The sequence below is a fragment of the Malus sylvestris genome, chromosome 10 (assembly GCF_916048215.2).
Source record: "Malus sylvestris chromosome 10, drMalSylv7.2, whole genome shotgun sequence".
NCBI classification, from domain to species: domain Eukaryota; kingdom Viridiplantae; phylum Streptophyta; class Magnoliopsida; order Rosales; family Rosaceae; genus Malus; species Malus sylvestris.
This window is the reverse complement of record NC_062269.1, coordinates 24,604,910-24,625,450: the sequence shown is the minus strand read 5'-3', so window position 1 is coordinate 24,625,450 and position 20,541 is coordinate 24,604,910. Positions and strand designations below refer to the sequence as shown.

General features: G+C 40.7%; 3 protein-coding genes and 1 pseudogene across 4 annotated transcripts; 2 read left to right on the top strand and 2 right to left on the bottom strand.

Annotated features, from left to right (window-relative positions):
- Nucleotides 1-3: 3 nt before the first annotated feature.
- Nucleotides 4-1,928, bottom strand: LOC126587428 (uncharacterized). Its single transcript, XM_050252498.1, has 6 exons — nt 1,759-1,928; nt 1,594-1,674; nt 1,247-1,375; nt 1,048-1,110; nt 762-889; nt 4-312 (listed from the first exon to the last, which is right to left on the bottom strand). Exons 1-6 carry the CDS (start codon nt 1,852-1,854, stop codon nt 120-122), a joined length of 690 nt encoding a protein of 229 aa, XP_050108455.1. The 5' UTR covers nt 1,855-1,928; the 3' UTR covers nt 4-119.
- Nucleotides 1,929-2,062: 134 nt separating this feature from the next.
- On the top strand, nt 2,063-4,754 carry LOC126587422 (SEC1 family transport protein SLY1-like). Its single transcript, XM_050252487.1, has 2 exons — nt 2,063-2,224; nt 2,557-4,754. Exons 1-2 carry the CDS (start codon nt 2,194-2,196, stop codon nt 4,395-4,397), a joined length of 1,872 nt encoding a protein of 623 aa, XP_050108444.1. The 5' UTR covers nt 2,063-2,193; the 3' UTR covers nt 4,398-4,754.
- Nucleotides 4,755-8,091: 3,337 nt separating this feature from the next.
- On the bottom strand, nt 8,092-8,586 carry LOC126584351 (probable NADH dehydrogenase [ubiquinone] 1 alpha subcomplex subunit 5, mitochondrial; annotated as a pseudogene).
- A 2,387-nt stretch (nt 8,587-10,973) lies between these two features.
- On the top strand, nt 10,974-14,380 carry LOC126587426 (isocitrate dehydrogenase [NAD] regulatory subunit 1, mitochondrial-like). 2 transcript variants are annotated; one of them, XM_050252497.1, is made up of 4 exons: nt 10,974-11,640; nt 11,732-11,959; nt 13,571-13,649; nt 13,882-14,380. In XM_050252497.1, exons 1-4 carry the CDS (start codon nt 11,113-11,115, stop codon nt 14,154-14,156), a joined length of 1,110 nt encoding a protein of 369 aa, XP_050108454.1. In that variant the 5' UTR covers nt 10,974-11,112; the 3' UTR covers nt 14,157-14,380. The 2 variants fall into 2 exon arrangements, with proteins under 2 accessions (XP_050108454.1, XP_050108453.1); XM_050252496.1 differs by having other exon boundaries at nt 11,720-11,959.
- Nucleotides 14,381-20,541: the final 6,161 nt, after the last annotated feature.

The following is a 20,541-nucleotide window of genomic DNA, read 5'->3' as shown; positions in this document are numbered from 1 at the left end:
AAATGGTCAATCAAAGCAAAGCCTCCGTGCTGAGTTGTGCATATACTTTACTTACTATCCATAATCTTAGTTTTTGACAAATTACAAACAAAAGATGAAAGTTTCTTCGCAGATAGTACTTATATCACTGCCCGGAGCTCTGCAGTAAGCAGGGAAAACTTCCGGTGCTGTGATAAGATGGGAGGAGTTCGAACTGCTTGAATTCTTGATGACAGGTCAGTGTAACTGGATCCCGCGTTTAGCTTGGCAGCATTGAGTATCGTCTGCAAGATTTGTAGGGTATCGCCGTGACTAACAACTAAGATCATGCACCTGTAGATTGAACGAACATATGTAACAGACAAAGTCACACAGATATAATACGCAGGCAAGAAAAGGTATGGCTTAATTTAACCTAATGGCAGTTAAAAGAGGAAAGCCGTGGCACAGCTGGATAGACCGGCTGTCTTGTACAATAAGAGAGAAAATCGCTAACTGAGGAACCGCATTGAAAAATAATCTATCAAGAACTGCAAACAAACTGAGTAATTGCAGTTACAAGTTTTTCATCCTTAATTCTAAAATTCTTAAACGCCAACGGATGTTTCAATTTTCTTTTAAGTAGAAATTATTCGGAAATAGGCTTTTTAAAGTTCCACAGCAACTACTACACGTTTTATTTCATGTCATGCAATGCCAGTGTGCCTGATAATATGCAATGTAAAACATATTGCAAACATGACTACGATGTGAGAATACAAAACGCGTATTTATACACTTACCCTTGAAATTGTGACTCCATAGTTTCCATTGCTTCTGCAAGTCTGCACGCAACATCATCGACACTCTCTCCTCCCTCTGCCGGCCTCATGAGTGGATCTTTCTGGTCAAGAGCCCATATATCGTGATACTACCAGCAAAAGGGAAAACAGAATTATGACAGCTTCAGCATCAGCAACAGATGATTATAAGTTAGCACCACCTATAATAAACCCGACAATATAGACAAAGCCTTTAATCTGCCACTTTAATCAGTAGAAAAAACCACACCAACACCGATGGACTTACTTTATCATGTGACAAAAGCTCATACGAAGGACCAAAGAAGCGTTCGCGAAGATTTTCCATCACCTGTCCAGAAAAAGCAACCAGGGGAAAAGATCACTGGTTTGAAATCTAAATTAGCATAATCGATCAACCAAGCTTATCTCAATCAGAAATCAACCAAGATACCGTTCTTTTGGTCGATTTTCAGGGACTATCTTACCTTGCATTGAGCCCCCTCAAATGGAATGTTCAAGACAGATGCAACAACTTGAGCAGTCTGACTTGTTCTCGAAAACGGAGAGTAGCAAATCCGAACATTATCAAGTGGTACGTTGTTTTCCTCAAGCACCTGCACATTACAAACTACTCAAACTCCCATTTCTTCGTCTCCATCGACATTCCGGGTTTCGGTTAAATCTTCCAGCCTACCAGTTTTCAAACTCTAATTCACATTTCCTAATCATTCAATAATTTTGCACACTAAAAAGATTCAAACTTTTCGAATGTGAAATAAATTGCACTCAAAACAAACCAAAAAAGTTCAAATCTTAAAACAGAAAGTAATACCTTTTGGAATGATTGTCCAGCTGATTGTGCCTGAATTACGCCTTCTGGCGCCAATTGATATTCTGGGCGGGTACCATTATCCTGTGTCGAATTCAAAATACTCAAAAACTGCAGGGCCAAACAAGTAATTAAGGAAAATTGGTGGGGGGAAAGAGAAAAAATAACCATGGAAGAAACAATGATGCCTCTCTCATTCGGAATGCTCTTCCCGTGCCTCAGCACCCAGTATCTGTTCCTCAGAAACGACGTCGTCTCCGCCATCTCCACACACCCCCCCGCCACCGCACTCCTCTCCTTCTCTTCACACACCCTCCACGTACGGTATGTGATTTTATTGGTAGGCTTCAATGAGATCGCATTGGTTAAGACTCCGTGGTCAACCAATGAAATAACTACATCTGTATTTATATGACGTGGCGAACTCCTATTAGCTAGAGTATAATTCTTCGTCTTGAAACGACTGTAGACGAACAACGATCTTTTTACATCACCGGCACCCTCAAATTTGCAGAGCTGTTTTGGGAAATTCATAAAATTTGAAGCGAACCAAAAGTTGCTGAGTGAGTCTTTACTTCGCCGGAGAACGTAGATTTCACGGTCATGGCGCTCAATCTGCGGCAGAGGCAAACAGGTGATACTATCTTTTGACCATTTTAGTTTCTCTCTCTAGATCTCTGTGTATCAACCAAACCAAGGAAGCAAAAATTGAAAAAATTGGATTAAATCGAGAACCCATTTAGTTAATATAGAAAACCCAGATGAATTTTCACCGGAATTACAATTGGAATGGATGAAATGTGTATATTTTATGAGGGTTTTGTTTGTTGAGCTTGATCTCTGGTTTTGGTTTGAGAACTGTGACTAAATTCATTTGCTTTGCTTGAATTGGGCTTGCTTAAATTTGAATAATTTTTCTGGGATTTGTGTAAATTATTGATTTCGATCCGTGATTTCTGTATTCAGAATGTATTACCCGTATGCTGAATCTGAACCAACCCGTTAATGCAACCGGTATGGCCAACGAGGAGGTCTATAAGATCTTGATCTATGATAAGTTTTGTCAAAACATACTCTCCCCGTTGATCCATGTCAAGGACCTCCGTAAGCACGGCGTGACCCTGTACTTCCTGATTGACAAGGACCGAAAACCTGTTCACGATGTGCCTGCGGTCTACTTTGTCCAGCCCAGCCATTCCAACATTCAGAGGATCATTGCCGACACCTCCAACTCGCTGTATGATAGCTTCCATCTGAACTTCTCGTCCTTGATTCCTCGACCTCTGCTTGAGGACCTGGCATCTGGGACTTTGAATTCAGATTCGATTCATCGGATTTCGAAGGTGCATGATCAGTATTTGGAGTTTGTGACACTGGAAGATAATTTGTTCTCATTGGCACAGAAGAACAGTTATGTTCAGTTAAATGATCCCAAGGCAGGAGACCGTGAGATTGAGGAGATTATTGAAAAAATAGTTGGTGGCTTGTTCTGTGTTTTGGCTACGCTTGCTGTTGTGCCAATTATCAGGTGCCCTCGCGGTGGACCAGCTGAGATGGTAGCATCAGCATTGGATCAGAGACTTCGTGACCACTTGTTGTCAAAAAACAATCTGTTTACGGAAGGTGGAAATTTTGTGAGCTCTTTCCAGCGCCCCATATTGTGTATATTTGATCGTAATTTTGAGTTATCTGTGGGAATACAGCATGATTTTAGGTACCGACCCTTGGTGCATGATATTCTTGGATTGAAGCTTAATAGGTTGAATGTTCAAGGTGAAAAGGGTGGGACGAAGTCATATGAGTTAGATAGCTCAGATCCCTTTTGGGTAGCAAATGGGTCTCTAGAATTTCCAGAAGTAGCGGTAGAGATTGAGACCCAATTGAATAAGTATAAGAGGGATGTTGATGAGGTCAACAGACGGACTGGCGGGAATGATGGAGCTGAGTTTGACGGAACAGACATGATTGGGAATACAAAACATTTGATGAGTGCAGTGAACTCATTGCCAGAGTTGACAGCACGGAAGCAGGTGATTGATAAGCACACCAACATTGCAACTGTGTTGTTGGGTGAGATCAAAGAGAGATTGCTCGATTCTTTTGCCAAAAAGGAGTATGACATGATGGTTAGAGGAGGCATTGATCGAAGTGAACTTTTAGGTGTGCTTAGAGGTAAAGGGAGTACGATGGATAAGCTGCGGTTTTCCATCATGTATCTTATTTCTTCTGAAGCCATTAATCAACAGGAAGTGGAAGCAGTGGAAGCAGCCCTCAGGGAATCTGAGGTTGATACCAGTGCATTTCAGTATGTGAAGAAGATCAAGGCGCTGAATGTCTCACTGGCATCAGCAAATTCTGCTAGCAGAAGCAACATAGTCGATTGGGCAGAGAAACTCTATGGGCAATCAATAAGTGCTGTGACAGCAGGTGTGAAAAATCTTTTGTCCAATGATAGGCAGCTAGCACTGACAAGAACAGTGGAGGCCTTGGCGGAGGGGAGGCCGAATCCAGAAATTGATTCCTACCTTGTGTTTGATCCTCGTGCTCCGAAGTCAAGCTCAGGAATGGGTAGCAGCCATTTAAAAGGACCTTTCAAGGAAGCTATTGTCTTCATGATTGGTGGTGGTAATTATGTGGAGTACGGGAGCCTACAAGAGCTTGCGCAGCGTCAGCAGCCTGTCAAGCATGTTATATATGGAACAACAGAAATACTCACAGGACAGGAGTTTGTGGAGCAGCTTGCAGTATTGGGGCAAAAGATGGGATTGGGTGGTGCTCCTCCTCCTCCCCATGCTTCAACTCATTGAGACGTAAATCCTGCAGTTTAGTTGTTATTCACTCTTGAAAGAAGACGATATTGAGAAGCTAAGAAACCATGTGGACGAATCTGTATAAATTTGTTGCATGTTTTTGGTCGAGTGATGCAAAGGACTGCTATGCTCTGTGGTTTCGTACGAGATTAGTCAAAACTTTCTACCAGGATCAAGAAGAAACCGGTTTTATGTTTTGTTATAGGCAGAAGTTTTCAGAATCACATAACTTTTGTATTTCATTGAGGTGTAAGTTGTATGGTTGGAAACTTGGAAAAAAGTTTACTGATGTTACTTTTCATTGCTGTTTCTGTAATAGCTCAACTTTGAAATATGGTATGTTAATTTCTTCCAGAGATTGGTTTGATTTTTAACGAGAGATGTTAAGTAACATTGGATTGTGTTTGCCTAACACAATCCAAAGTTTTCGCGAATCAGAATTGCCTTCCAATTTCATCCAAAAGTTTTCGGAATGTCAATATTCATTCGAGTTCTTGAAACAAAATATTTCAAAATTCTTATAAAAAATAACTTCGAATTTTTCAGTTTTTGTTTTTTATTTTAACTAAAAACTCGTTTGATAACTACTTTCAGTTAAAAAAAAAATTAAAATAAAAAGTGAAAGCTAATTTCTTGAATTTTCAAAATTTGAGTTTTTTTTAATTGAAATTTGAAACTAGTTACCAAACGGGTTGTCAGTTAAAAAAAAAAACTAAAAGCTAAAAACGAATGGTTGTCAAACAGCCCTGTAAAGAAAATTATACAACCGTAGCAGACAATATAGCCAATTAGGGAAAGAAACTAGGGGTGGGTTACAAAAACCGAAAAATCGGACCGAACACCAAACCGAAACCGAAAAACCGAAAATCGAAAAAGAAAAAATCGAACTGAAGGTTTCGAAGATTCGGAAACCAAACTAAACCGAACCGAACCGAACCGAATCCCTTTACACTTCATGAATGTATGCCCATGATATTTCTTTTGCAAAACTTTGGAGTTGCTAATTTGAAACTAAGCCTAGGGCTTTTTCAAGGAGCATACTTGGTTCAATTAGGAGGATAGATCATTGGTTATAGAGGATAGTTTTGGAACTTGGAAGAGCTTCTCTATTTGTTTGCTTGTTGAATGGATACGGTGATCATTTTTCTTTGCAATTGAGGTTATTGATAGAATATGATTGGTTTATATGATCTTATATATGTAGTATGTACAACTACCTTTCCATTTTCCACTTTCCTCATTTCTTATTATTATTAGTCTACCAATGCAAGACTCTTTTCTAAATTCCATTTAAAAAAAAAATCAAGTTTTATAAAATAAAAAAAATAAAAAACTGAAATTGTACTGAAACCAAACCGAACAAAACCAAACCGAAAAAAAACCGAACCGAAAAATACCGAAAGAAAATTGAACCGAACCGAAGTTTCGGTTCGATTTCAGTTTTGACAAAAAACCAAACCGAATGAAACCGAACCCACCCTTAGAAAGAACTAGTGGAGTTTTGTTTTAAAGGATTATTTCAACATGGACTTGGTCAGTCTAGGTAGTTCAAGCTTGAAAGCTTAATGTATTTGATATATCAAAATTCTCGGAATAATTTGATTTTGTTCCAAAAAAATTTGCAATCTATTGATGCACAAAATTGGAGGTCTTGGAACAACGTAAATCCGACTGTGAATCTGCAAGAAAGTAAAGAACACAAGATGTATCGTGGTTCACCCTAATGTTTGGGCTACGTCCACACTGATGTTGATTGTATTTCTCTCTAACTGTATGTATGGGTTACAAGTGTGAGGGGGAGTCCCCCAGAGAAAGAGAGAGTTTGAGAGAGCCTTTGTTTAAGGGATGTAAGGCCTGAGGATTGTGAGGGTGAGGAGTCTCTTTTATAGAATTAGGGCTCATCACTTATTACATATTTGCCCATTTATTTATTACATAATTACATTTGAGTCCTCTGAGTATTTATATGAGATCTAAATACAGAGGCCCTAAGTATGGTACAAACAGTAGTCCCCCAAGTCTTCAGTCTAGAGAGTCTTTTGGCTGGAGACTTGAAATTCAGTCCATGTGTGGGTCGAAGTAACTAGATGTCGTCTAGAACTGAATACTTGATATGAGGTGGTGCTCAATGTGAAATGATGCTCAACTAGAGTTTATGCTCGCGGCGAGGCGGTTGCTCAGAAGGCGGCGATGCTTTCTAATGATGGTGAAGGAGTCCCTTTTAGAGAATAAGGGCTCACTTCTCAATACATAAGTGATGGGTTAGGAGTGATGCTCGCGGCGAGGTGGTTGCTCAGCTGGCGGCGATACTCTCTAATGATGGTAAGGGAGTCCCTTTTATAGAATAAGGGCTCGCTCCTCAATACATAAGTGATGGGTTAAGAGTGATGCTCGCTAATGAAAGTGAGAGAGTCCCTTTTATAGAATAAGGGTTCGCTCATCAGTACATAAATAATGGGTGCTCTTTAATGAAAGTGAAGGAGTCCCTTTTATAAAATAAGGGCTCACTCCTCAGTACATAAATAATTGGCTAAGTCCCCCAAGTATTTTTCATGAGGCCTAGTTGCAGAAACCTAATATATGGTACATAGTGTAGTCTCCCAAGTCTTCAGTCAATAGAGTTTGTTGGCTAGAGACTTCAAATTGAATCCATGTATAAGCCAAAGTGGTGGTTGTTCGGAGGCGGTATTTATATACCCTGCATTGAAACTTTATAGGTGAAGCTTTGCAAGTGAAGCTTTGAAGCTGGAGCTTTTGAAGCTAGAGCTCTCGAAGCTGGAGCTTTGTAAATGAAGCTTTCGAAGCTGATTGACATGAGTGATGCTCATGGATGTTGACATGAGTGATGCTCATGGATGTTGACATGAGTGATGCTCATGAATGATGGCCATGAATGTTTATGTATGATTGACATAAGTGATGCTCATGAATGTTCATGTATGATTGACATGAGTGATGTTTATGTATAATTTTGGAGTACTGGACGTACTTTTGATCACCTAGTTGGTGATAATAGCGGCAGGCTGCCGAATAATTTTGGAGTACTGGGCGTACTTTTGATCACCTGGTTGGTGATAATAGCGGCAGGGTGCCAAATAAATTTGGAGTACTGGACGTACTTTTGATCATCTGGTTAATGATAATAGCGGCATGATGCCGAATAAATTTGAAGTGCTGGACATACTTTTGATCACCTGGTTGATGATAATAGAGGGTGAACCTTTAAGTGGAGGGATGAAGGTTGGAGTTTGAAGATATAGGGCCTGGCTCTTTTGGGCATATGGGCCTTCGCCCTCCACATGACTTTCCAGCCCATTATTTTGAGCTTGCCGTTTTTTTTTATTACCCTCTGATGGGTTATACAGATGTCTCTGAAAGATAAGAAAAATAAATTACATCATTCAAAAATATATCCGACCCTCTGCTCAATGGGTCACGCCCATAATTCTCTTTTCTGCATGCCATCACCACTGCAATTATGTCTGCTTCTTTTTATCTTCTTTTGCTTTCTGTTTTGCTTTTGCTTTTGTTTATGTTTCTTATTTTCTCTTTTCTTTTCGGCTTTGCTTTTGCTTTCTCTTTTCCCTTTCCTTGCGCTTCTCAAAAAATCGAAGCAAGGATGCTTTGCGAGCCTGTGGAACAGCAGAAGCAGATTTGCTTTTGCTTTTTCTCAGAAAATGATTTCACATGGCTACCACCCTGCAAAAAGTCTAGTGGGAATAAGTGTTTCTGAAATAATAAAGGTGACTTTAGCCTCATCCAACTTTGGTTGGTTTGTAGTAAGGCCTTCCAGTGTTTTGTAAAACTCATCAGGAAGAAGACCGGGTCAGTGCAGAGGAACTTGCTTGGGAACTGGAGCATCATTCTCGATCACCTCACATTCGTAATCATCAGGAACACCCCATGGATCCCACTCGATCATCTTGCCTATGAGAGTGAGCTTGTCGCGCGCCTCCTCGATGAGCTCCTCGACCTGGCCACAGCCGAGCTTCTTTTCGATGGCATCCCAGTCCTCCTCTTCGCAGCAGACATTGAGGCGGTGGCGCGTAAAGCTTTCGATGGCCTTGCGGTAGCCTTCGTCCTCGGGGACGGCCTGGACGACCCGGAGCCTCTCCTGCTCTTTGTTCTGACAATTCCGAATGTTGCTGATGAAAACAGAGAGGCCTCGCATGCCTGACAACGCCATGGCCGTCCAGATCCAGCCCTACCGATACGCATATAGAGAGAAAGCCACCACTCATCAACTCCCCTAAATCCAATCGAGATCCTCCTGGGTCCTGTGTTGGATCAAAGGAGCAGCAGAAATCGAACACTGTTAGGGAAGATCAGCAACTCTTCCAAATACGCAATCGGAAAAATAGGTTTGATCTAATTGTATGTGCTGGTCTTTTTAGATAGAGAAAGTGGAGGGAGTGAGAGAGAGAGGGAGAGATGGGATTGGTTTCTTGGGTTTTTGTGATTTTGCAGATTCACAGTAGAGGTGAAAAAATGAAAGAGAACCGACACAACTTTTCATATCGTTTCCCACAGACGGCGCCAAATGTTGATACATAAAACCTGAGGTCTTGGAACAACGTAAAGAACACAAGATGTATCGTGGTTCACCCCAATGTTTGGGTTACGTTCACACTGATGTTGATTGTATTTCTCTCTAACTGTATGTATGAGTTACAAGTGTGAGGGAGAGTCCCCCAAAGAAAGAGAGAGTTTGAGAGAGCCTCTGTTTAGGGGATGTGAGGCCTGATGATTGTGAGGGTAATGAGTCCCTTTTATAGAATAAGGGCTCTTCACTTATTACATATTTGCCCCTTCATTTATTACATAATTACATTTGAGTCTCCTGAGTATTTATACGAGATCTAAATACGGAGGCCCTAAATATGGTACAAACACAATCCACAAATTTACATACCATATTTGACTTGGGAGAATCCAGATTCTCGTTGGATTTTCTTTGTGAGGATCCTAGAGATTCGTGAATCGTGTTCATTCATTGTATATTGTGCGGTCATATATTATTTTAATTTTTTTATAATTAAATAAAAATAGTACCTAACAAAAAATGACCGTACAATATACAAGAAACAAACACAAGGTGTGGTTTTGAGTGAAATCGCAATCGAAACTGAAATTTTTTGTGGTGCGATTCGGTGCGGTTTCAAAGCCAAAACCAAAATGCAACCACATTATTTGGTTCGGTTCGGTGCGGTTTCAAATGGTGGTTTCAGTTCCGTTTTTAAGAAAAAATGTACAATTTAAAATTTATACTTATCTATGTATAAGAGTCTCATTTTCCAAATAATACATTAATTAACTAACCCCACATGAGAATTCTATGAGATATAATAAACTAGCTTAGCCTAGCTAGCTAATCGCACAAATGATAGACTTTGTGAGCAGGAAAAAGCAACCTAATGGAGTGGTATGGCTTATTATTTGATCAGAGATTCATTTGCATTTGATCACAGCAAAAATTCTCAGATGAGTTTTGAGAGAGAGAGAGAGAGAGAGAGAGAGAGAGAGATGTGGATTGAGGGATAATTTGACAGTATGTCAAATAGGGTGGAAAGGGATGACATTTTAGTGTGGTTTTGAGACCATACTAAATGTATGGACTTTAACAAACAGCCTAAACATGACATGGTGCTGTTTCGGTTTCAATATGGTTTTCAAAAGCCAAAAGCCAAAACCGAAACCAAACTGTTTCCTACACTGCGGTTCGATTTCAAAACCGCAACCGTTTCAGAATCGCAAAACCGAACCATTCGGTACGGTCCAATTTGGTTCGTATTTCGGTTTCGGTTTTTGATTTCAAGTACCCACCCCTAATGTAAAATGTAAAATGATATGTAAAAGTAAAAGATTTTAAGTTTAAATCTCGAAAAGTAAATTTGATATTATTTATGATTTAGTTCTTAATCATTGCATCAATAAAAAAAAGTCGGTTAGTATTCAATAGTTAATATTCCTCTACTCTTAGCCACTTAATATTACGGTTTAGTGATATATTCTCCTTCACTTGTACCTAAGAGGTTTTACGTTTGATTTTCGCTAAAGGCGAAGTTGAACCCCATTATTCTAGCAAACCCATTGTAAGACTTAGTTATTTTTTTCATTTCTTAATGTAGATAATATCGTTTATCTGTTCAATAATTTGGCTAAAGTCTTTCAAATTTTCACAAAGAAGGTCACAACACTAGTGAGGACTAAATGACTTTCAATAAAATATTTTATCCTAAGAAACAAGGAATTTAGACTAATCACTCAATGAACAAAGTTTAATAATAATTAAGTATCAAATATAAAAGCTTCAATTTAAAAATTGAGAAAAATACTATTAAACAAATTTGGGTTAAAAGCTGAAGAACACGGATTTTTGACATACTTTGCAGGTCTCATTTTGTAATGTTAAAATGTGTGTCAAAATGCTTGTGGCTACAAATAAACCCAACAAATTTAGGCATATACCGTAAAAGAAAGGAGCACGGAAATTATTAGGACAATTTGACAACTGAGAGTTGGGTCCACCCAGAAACGCGAACTAGAACGTGGAATTATTGTAAAAAAGTCCTCCAACTTTCTCATATTTTCGAATTCCCCTCGCTAGTCAATCACCCGCTCAACTTCAACTCCTCTGCAACAAAAAGTCGACCCTTCGCAAATCCGACAACCTCCTCCCTCCAAAAAAAACCCAAAACCCTAACACTCAGCCATGGCCCGTTGGACCCTCCCGATCCTAAAAAACCTAACCCACCGCCCCACGCCCGCACACTTCCTTCCCAAACCCGACCCGAACACCCGATCCGTCACCTACATGCCCCGACCCGGAGACGGTGCCCCGCGGCCCGTAACCCTGATCCCTGGCGACGGAATCGGCCCGCTCGTCACCAACGCCGTCGAGCAAGTCATGGAAGCGATGCACGCTCCCGTGTACTTCGAGCGATACGACGTCCACGGCGACCTGAAGCGGGTCCCGCCGGAGGTGATCGAGTCGATCCGGAAAAACAAGGTGTGCTTGAAGGGCGGCCTGAAGACTCCGATGGGCGGCGGAGTGAGCTCGCTAAACGTCCAGCTGAGAAAAGAGCTCGACCTGTACGCGTCGCTAGTCAACTGCTTCAACCTCCCCGGCCTACCCACCCGCCACGAGAACGTGGACATTGTCGTAATTAGAGAGAACACCGAGGGTGAATATGCCGGGCTCGAGCACGAGGTCGTCCCCGGCGTCGTCGAAAGCCTCAAGGTAATCAAAAACTCAAAAGTCCAATCTTTTTTGCTCTGCAATTTTGTGAGAAATCGGGAATTGATTGTGATTGTGTTAGGTGATCACGAAGTTCTGCTCGGAGCGAATCGCCAAGTACGCTTTCGAGTATGCGTATTTGAACAACAGGAAGACGGTGACCGCTGTGCACAAAGCCAACATTATGAAGCTGGCTGATGGGTTGTTCTTGGAGTCCTGCAGAGAGGTTGCTAAAAAGTACCCAAGTATTAACTACAACGAGATCATTGTGGACAATTGCTGTATGCAACTCGTTTCGAAGCCGGAGCAATTTGATGTGATGGTAATGTGCCTTCAGCTCAAAATCTGTTTTGTGAATCTGGTTTTTATATGTGGATGTGTTCATGGCAGGGTTAAAGTTTTTCTCTTTGTTAATCTTTGACTAAGTTTGGATACTTTAGTTAAATTATGGACTTGGTCTGACGTTGGTTCCTAGGATTTTGTTTGGCAGATATGTTTGCCTGGTGATTAGGAGTTTGTTTAGCAACAAATTCTGTCCTTTCTCTCTTGTATTTAAGAGCTCGGTGTAACTAATAAGAAGTTAGTTAAAAAATGCATTGGAATAAATTTTCATCGATTTTAAGCGAAGTTCAGGTTTCGTGGATTGATGACCTGCTTGTTTTTAACTAGGAATTCCAGGAAAATACTTCGTTGACTCCACTTGACTGAATGGAATTTTGATGAATTTGCAACTATGCTATTATTACGAAATACTTTTTTTTTTGTTTTTTAAATTTTTTATTTTTAACATTAGTGGTATGTCTTTAAAATTTTTTTGGCTGTTGAAATGGTGCCAATGTGAAAAGTTTCGAGCTTTTGGGGTTTCTATGATCTGAATTGTGAATATGATTTGAATTGTGAAAACCATTTCCAATGTTTGTTAGGCAAGAAACTGTGGTTTTGTTCTAATCTTCTTATATGCTTCAGGTTTGGTTTGATCCATAATACAGACGGTGGATATAAGTTTATGAAATATATTAGGTACTCGTGACATGTGGAGAATCTTGCATAGGCTCATATGGCAACTGATGATGCAAAATTTAGACGTTCTCTATTACTATTAGTTTTGGACTGAAGAAAGGGGAAAGAGTAGCTCTTGTAGGTATTTTGGTACTGTGATGACCTATGAAAACTTAGAAGAGTAATTGGAAAAGGTTTGAGAGTATAAAACCTGTGAGTCACATCAAAACATTGAGTGAGCTATTAGAGTTTGATGTCTCTGTGATGTTCATATGGTAGGTCGAGAAGTAAGCATAGAAAGATAGTAATGCTCTATTTAAAGCAGGGAAAGAAGAACAATCTGGATGCGCTCAAGTGAAATATTAAGCGTGGATTCATAAGTCGAATTCAACACAAATAGTCCGATAGTGTGTTCATCTACCTTGTTTTCTAATGTGAAATTCCTGGTTCTGCTGTTTTAACTTGGATCAACATCTTGTTCCTCTTGTGTTTCTAATGGGTTTGCTTCTTGTCTCATATGTTGATCATGAACTCAGTTTTTTCTGTTCTTTGGGAGTTGGTGGGGGAGGGTAAATTGAATCTAGGATTTGGTGTTTACCCGTCATTCGGGTTAGAAAGGGGAAAATATTCTTTCCACAAAATGGTAAAACTGTGTCCATGTGGCACTTCCCAGACCCCACACTGGCAAAAGGCTTTGTGTGTTAGATCATCTTGCATTTGAGAATAACTTATTGGTCTGGGCCCAACTCTCAGCTTCGGATGTTTCATGCTTGCTCTTCATTTTAGCCAAAAGACCTGTCTACGTCGTTGAGCCAAAACTAAGTTATCTATTGAAAATTTAAAATAGATGTTTGCATAGTTTCGAACTTCACAGTTGGTTATATGTGCTACTCTTTTCCTGTGCCATTTACAGAGGTTGTTTCATGTCTTGCAGGTCACTCCCAATCTTTATGGAAATCTAGTGGCAAATACGGCAGCTGGTATTGCTGGAGGCACTGGTGTCATGCCAGGAGGTAGAAGCCTTGTTAATAAATTTAATTGATTAAATTATTCTGCGAGTCGTTGCAAATCCTATACCCTTTTTTTTAAGTTGTTTTTGTTAACTCCATCATGACATGTCTTCTCCACCCTTCCGTAGAAGAAAGATCATTTGCTTCAAGCGCTGATCACCACTTATAATTAATCTTGTTCTTGTAGTCGGTCTCTTCTAAACTCTGCCTCCTTATCTCTTTGGGGTTACTACAGGAAATGTGGGTGCTGATCACGCTGTTTTTGAGCAAGGTGCTTCAGCAGGAAATGTCGGAAATGAAAAGTTATGGGAGCAAAAGAAGGCCAATCCAGTGGCTTTGCTTCTGTCATCAGCAATGATGTTGAGGCATCTCCAGTTTCCTTCATTTGCTGATCGACTTGAAACAGCGGTGAAACGTGTAATCTCAGAAGGCAAGTACCGGACAAAAGATCTCGGTGGAGTCAGCAGCACCCAAGAGGTTGTTGATGCCGTTATTGCTAACCTGGACTGATTGATGGGGAACATGTCCATTGCATTTATCTTGGCTATAATTCATACTGTTGATTACCCGCGTTCTCACATAGTCGCGTTTATAATTGTTTTTTTTTTTCTTCTACATTGTTGGTAGGTTATCCTACATCTGTCGAAATGCAATATTTCTTTTTTCCCTTTTCGGGAATAATCGGAATTGATCCCAACAGCATTCAGTAATAAAGAAGTTTTGATTTGATGAAACCCTGCTTTGTTTTTTCTTCCCAGAATTCATATGTAAGCTCATATGTTGTCAAATTTGTCCAGCTTGTTATGTGGTCTGAGATTGGGTTGAGTAGTACATCTATCATTGAACTGGGACGGTGTCATTAACATCAGACAGAATTGTACGGTAAGGTCAATGCCTTAATCAAAACGCGCCTTCATAAGCGAAGGAGGACAATCTTTTGGGAGATGTAGGACGTTCCCTTGGATTATTGGAAGCAAATTGGAAATGAAACCGAAGAAACTAACAGACAGATGAGAAGCTCTCCCAGTTCTTTTCGATGACTAGGAGGCGTTTGAATTCACTTTGTTTTCAAACCAGGACATCCTTTCTTTGGTTAGACGCAATGCAACCATGCTTGTATTCCTTTTTGCAATCTCTTTTATCGAACAAAACAAACGCATCCCTTGTGGTTCTATGTTCGAGCACCAGACGAAAGTTTTCTCTACCCACCCTAACCCCCTGAAATCAACGAGCTCACCAACTACTTCCAGATGTTCCTTGGCAATGTAAGGTACCATGCATAGTAGGCACAATACAAAGTTCCTACATCTTCTGAACTCTTACTTTCAATCCTGTTAGACTGCAACCTTGGCTTCAACAATTCATATATCTTTCACAAGACACGATTTCCTGTGGTCACCAAATCCACTTAGTGGCAGGAATAATGCAAAACCCCAGCTTCTCTCCCTTTCTTTGATCACATGAGTTTCATGTCATATTGACTTCTTGATGTCAAGTATATTAACCGTGGCCATTCACTGAGAATATCTACTCCACCTATATATGGAATAATGGAAATGTTGAAGCATCTGCAACCTCCAAAAACATCGGCAAGTATTTGCGCTTCGAATACTTAAAAACTCCTTGGGACATACAACGATCCGCCGTTTGATATTTAGATTAAGTTGTAAATTGTCCAGGTGTATGCTCCTTATTGACTTCGTAAGTTAATTGCATACAATACATATCTTTGTCATATCAAACAGAGAAAATCTAGAACTAGCAAAGAATTTTTTTTTTATTCGTATTCGTTTTTTTGCACAATACAAACTGCATTTTTAACGATCGTCTGTTAATGAACTGTTATGCTAATTATACTTAACTTACTGGATTACCCAATGGAGGTGTTTGGGCAAAGATTTCTCTGGAGAAGGCTCCTCGGACCTTAGCATAGCTCCCTAAGGGATTGGCACTTTGGATGTGTAGTCGGGCTCTTGCTTGTTGATGTGTTACAAGAAGAGAACAAAGTTAGTTCTAAGGGGTGCCTTTGTGGGGCCTTAGGCGTAGGCCTTGAGGCTCGCAATCAAAATTAACTAAGTGCTAGGCGTGCCACTGCTATCTCAGTATAGCAGATGTAGAACAAGTGTGTTTTAAGTCGATTACTTGCGCCCCAAGTTACTCCAACTTCTTGTTATCAAAGGATTGTCACAGATGGGTTAAGTCTGCATTAAGTTCTTTTTCTTGCCTTGTAAACAAGGACTTTTAATTCATGATATTGTATGTTCGAATGAAGGGAGTCCAGATCCCCTTAAGTCATTTGTTTGGTCCTAGACTACTCTTAATGAAAACATATCCATTAAACTTAACCGGATCGAGATGCAAATGAGACTCTTAAAATAGGAAAACAGATGGAAATAACTTAAATACATGCTGGAGAATGCATTAAGCAATAGATCTACTAATTTAGAAAAAAAAGAAAGAGCTTTGGGCAATATTTCACCTTGTCTGGCAAGGTTGAACTTCTTGCAGTCACTTCTCTTTGAATTTACAGAGGTTATATGCTAAAAAGGGATGAATGGTAAGCAAGTTTACACGAGAGAATTGATACTACATCATTGAGAATGGTAGTAGAGCTTTTATACTAGAGAAAAGATTGCTTTTTCTAAGGAAACTATTGTAGAAGAATTGAGATTTGGGCTGATTACAACTTTTGGATGTAAATCTAGCTTGAGAGCAGAGTTTGTATGTTTGTTTGTTTGATTGGTTGAGTGTCCTTGTCTCTGTCTTCTCTTCTTTGTTTTATAGACACCTTGGCTTGAGGGTCAGGGCTTTGCTCTTGCCTGAAAGGTGTTGAAGGGTAGTGAGTCATCACTCTTTTTACTTGTCATGCAATTGGAAAGCGTTATTTGGTTGATAGTAGGTTAGTCCCCATCACTTTGTCACTTTAATCATTGACACGTGGCTTGTACCTTGGCTGAGAAGGCTCCAATTTACTTCTGGGCTTGATGTTGGGCTTTGGGCAAGTTTCCTTCAATTGGCATCCTTGGGCTTTATTTTCTTCAAACCTAATATTCAAATATTAACCCAAACAGTCCCCCCTTTAATCATTGTTGAGTCTGCAACTCGAGATGCTAATAATGATTAAACAGTCGTCGCACACATTTACTCGGGACTTGCACCATTTAAAACAATCGTTTGTTAACTAAACTTTTGCACTAACCCATGATTTTAAATGTTAACTAACTGTTTACTGTATAATCCTCACTTAAACCCTTTGGCTAAATACCTTAGCAATTCTATACCTTCGAATTTTCAGAATCCCAAATTTCTCAGAATCTTCAGAATTTCTCTTGCTCTCTCAGCTTTTGCTTATAATCTCACTTTTCTTTCCATTTTCTTCTCAAAATTCAATGGCACCCAAAGCTTCCCAATCTCCTTATGAATCTAGTGAGGGCATTGCCACCATGCACTGTTTGCTCAATGGCCTTCATCGCCCTCGGCCTGGCCTGCAAACCTAGCTTTTCTTCGAGGAGGGAGGCGTACACTCTCTGGGACCTACATGGAACTCTTAGGTCCTAATTTCAGTAGAGAGCAATATGCCTAAGGCTAAGTGGTTTACTCCCAACCCATTCTCAGCTAAGGCGGGCATCTCTACCTCTAAGTGGGCGAACCACCGAAGAGGCTTCCCTTTAATGAAAGATGAGGCCTGGTCATAATAGGTTGATGACCTCGAGCCAATTTTCAAGAAGAAGTGGATGAGCAACGGTATTTACGAGCTTATAATGCTCTCTAAGGTCATAGTGATCGCCAAGCTCGAACTACTGACCATAACTCTTCTTTTCTGGAACTCGAGGATTGATACCTTTGATTTAAGGATGGCTCTAATGTCCCCGACCATCCTTGACATGGCTCAGGTCTACGGGCTAAGGCCCTCAGGTAGAGTTATTGACGTCACCCATGATTGGTCTCCCTTCACTCGCCCGACTGTAGAAAGCTCGGGTAGTTCTGACTCTTTCATTCATCAGGAGTATAACTTTTCAACCTTTAAGAGTTATGGGACTTCTTTCATGGGTTTTATCCCGTTTATAAAGGACAACTTTGGCCCCTCTTCTTCAAATGCCAATAGAGACCAAGATCACATGTACTTCATTCTATATTGGCTCAACAAGCACGTCTTCCCAACAAGTCTAAGGGAGTAAAAGTCGAGTGGATCCCTCTGATGGAAGCTCTTCAAAACTTTGATGATGTAGCCACGGGCCCTTTCCTTCTTTCTCATCTCTACCATCTTCTATTTGAGATGACTCGAGTAGAACCATTTGAAACCAACCTCAATGGGCCAACCTGGATAGTCCAATTGTGGTTGCAATGGTACTTCCTCGAGCTTTGGGCACCTAATCTTGAATTTCCTAAAGGAGTAGCCCCTGCCTGAATTCTATCTAAGGCCTCACCCACCAACCACTCTAACTTATCTTGCCTCTACTTCTTCAGAGTCTGTAGAACTCGGGCATACTTGGAATGCGGAGATTCAGTCCTTAGAAGGTACCCTTGGTTTTCCGACCAAGCCTTCCAGGATGCCTTCGGGGAGGATGCCAACCCTTTCTACAAGGAGAGGTTCATCAACTGCATCCAATAAAGGGATATAGCCTAAGGAGTCTGCATGATCGTTACGAGCGCGGGCTAGAAGTTTACCACCTGAACTTCTGCAGCAGGTAGTTAGGTTTCAGGCAAGCCATCCATGTGCCATTTTTTGATTCTGTTCACTGCGACACTTTCTTTCGCCTTCGCTCTCCACAAGAAGTCACCTTTCGAGCTGCTCGACGCAGTCTTGAAGTTATGAGCAAGGTCGCCCAAAAGCCCATGGTGCTAAACTTTGAATGTGCCTCAACTTTCTCCACTTGGTGGAAGATCAAGTGGGCCCAGAAGTATGGAGGGGATCTTAAGGAGTCTTATGACTGCATCTTCAAGCATTTATCCATCAAGTCATATCCTAAGCTAAGTGAGCTTGAAGGCTGGAAAGAGATGATCCATCAAAAGAACCAGCTTCTTCTGATAGGTACCCTTTATTCTTCTAACTTTGTATCTTGTATTTATTTTATAATCTACCCTCTATTAACCTTTCTTTTTCTTCTTTTGATCTTTGTAGCCTAAGGTAACACTGAAGCAGTGGATGTCGGGCTTGATGAAGAGGCTGGGGACATATTTGTTCTCAAAGAGGCCGCAGTCGAGGTTGCGAGGCAAGGTGATGGAGCGGGTGGAGATATCTCTGAGTTATTTGGTGACTCTGAAGGCGAGGCTGAGCCTTAAGTGGAGGTTTAGGCTACTAGACAGGCAAAAACAACCGTGGTAGAGACTTCAGAATTCGAGCCCAAAGAGCAACCTCGAGCTAAACTTTCCATACCAGGTTTGCGGGTAACCCCTATAAAGAAAATAACCAGGGCTCAATCCTCCAAATCCTCCAAGCCTTCTGCTTCTATAGCTGAGGCTGGTAGGAAAAAAAAACAGAAGGCTTCCAGTAAGTGAATCTTGTCTCAACCCTAATTTCTTATCTACATTTTCATGTTAAGAGCAAACAACTCCATTTTCTTCGAATCTAGGGCCTCAAGTGACTATGAAATCCATTTTTGTTTTAAGGGAGGAACCTCAGGTGCGGAGATTTATCAGAAGGCCAAAGATCTCCTTGATACTACCCTTGATGAGTTGGAGGTATGACCTGTATCTCAAGTTACTATTTTGAAGTTTCCCTTTTTCTGCTTAATAATTTTTTTATTAACTCTATGCCCGATTGCCTGAAATAGGTCAAAGGGAAGAAATGATCTCTCCGCCTGAGGCCTCTTCGCTTCTTGCCCGAACGGTACATGCTTTTCCTCATCTGGCTAAATCTCCCTAGGTATACTTTTCTCACTTTTGGCTTTAAACTTTTAATTTTACTACTTTGGAAGTTAATGACTAATTTCACTTCTCTGTAGGCCAAGGTTGGGGAACCTGTGTCTTTGATCGGGCAAGGCTCAACTCCCAAGTCTTCTATTCCTCCTTCTGCGTAGGTGGTGACTCCAGCCTCCCCATTCAACCCAAGCACTGGGGAGATGTTGCATTTTGTGGAAGACAATAGCAACTCAGTGAGCATTTTATCTTGACGTTTTCAACCTTAAAGTCCTCAATTCTTCTTGCCTTTCTTAGTCTTCCCCAGCACATGAGTCACAATAACCAGCAACAACTACATTTGGGGAGCCCATAATACCTGAGATCCTCGTGGTCTCAGAGGTGACTAGTCCACGGGCTCCTCAGGCTGCAGTTCAGGCCAGCTCGCCTGCTTCTTCTCAGGATCCTGCTAAAGTATGAAGATTTTTCTCCTTCTATTTTTCTTTTCTGCATAAGTTAGTCTGTTAACACTTGTCTTTTCTTGATTTTTTTAGGCTTCTGGTGAGGTCTCGGGCACCATCCCTCATTCTCGAGTAAGTGAGGATGATCCTATTCGGCTGTTAAGGGAGATAACTCATCTTCCACCTCATTCCAGGGTTTCAGGCTCAACTCAGGTATATTACCTTCTCTTATCTCACCTTTCTTTAATCTGAGTTGTATTATTTTCTTAACTTATTTCTCCTGGTTTCCCATAGAGTATTAGAGAATGCTTGGATCAATCTACTCCACCTTTGGTACATAATGTAGCTATTCCCCGACCTCCTTTAGCTTCTAGGCCTAAGAAAAAGAGGGTTGTTGTTGCCTTTTCAACTTCTAGTCATCCTACCCCTCCAACTAAGGATGTTCCTACTGCTTCTGCTGCTTTTGGGAGTAGTGAAGCTATGCCTCGTCCTCTTGCATTGATTCTAGCTATAACCTCGTTGCCCAAGCTTGTTAAAGAGTTTGGGCAAATCAGAACAAAGTTGAGGTCTTCCAGGCGCTCTTCTGAGCTTCAATA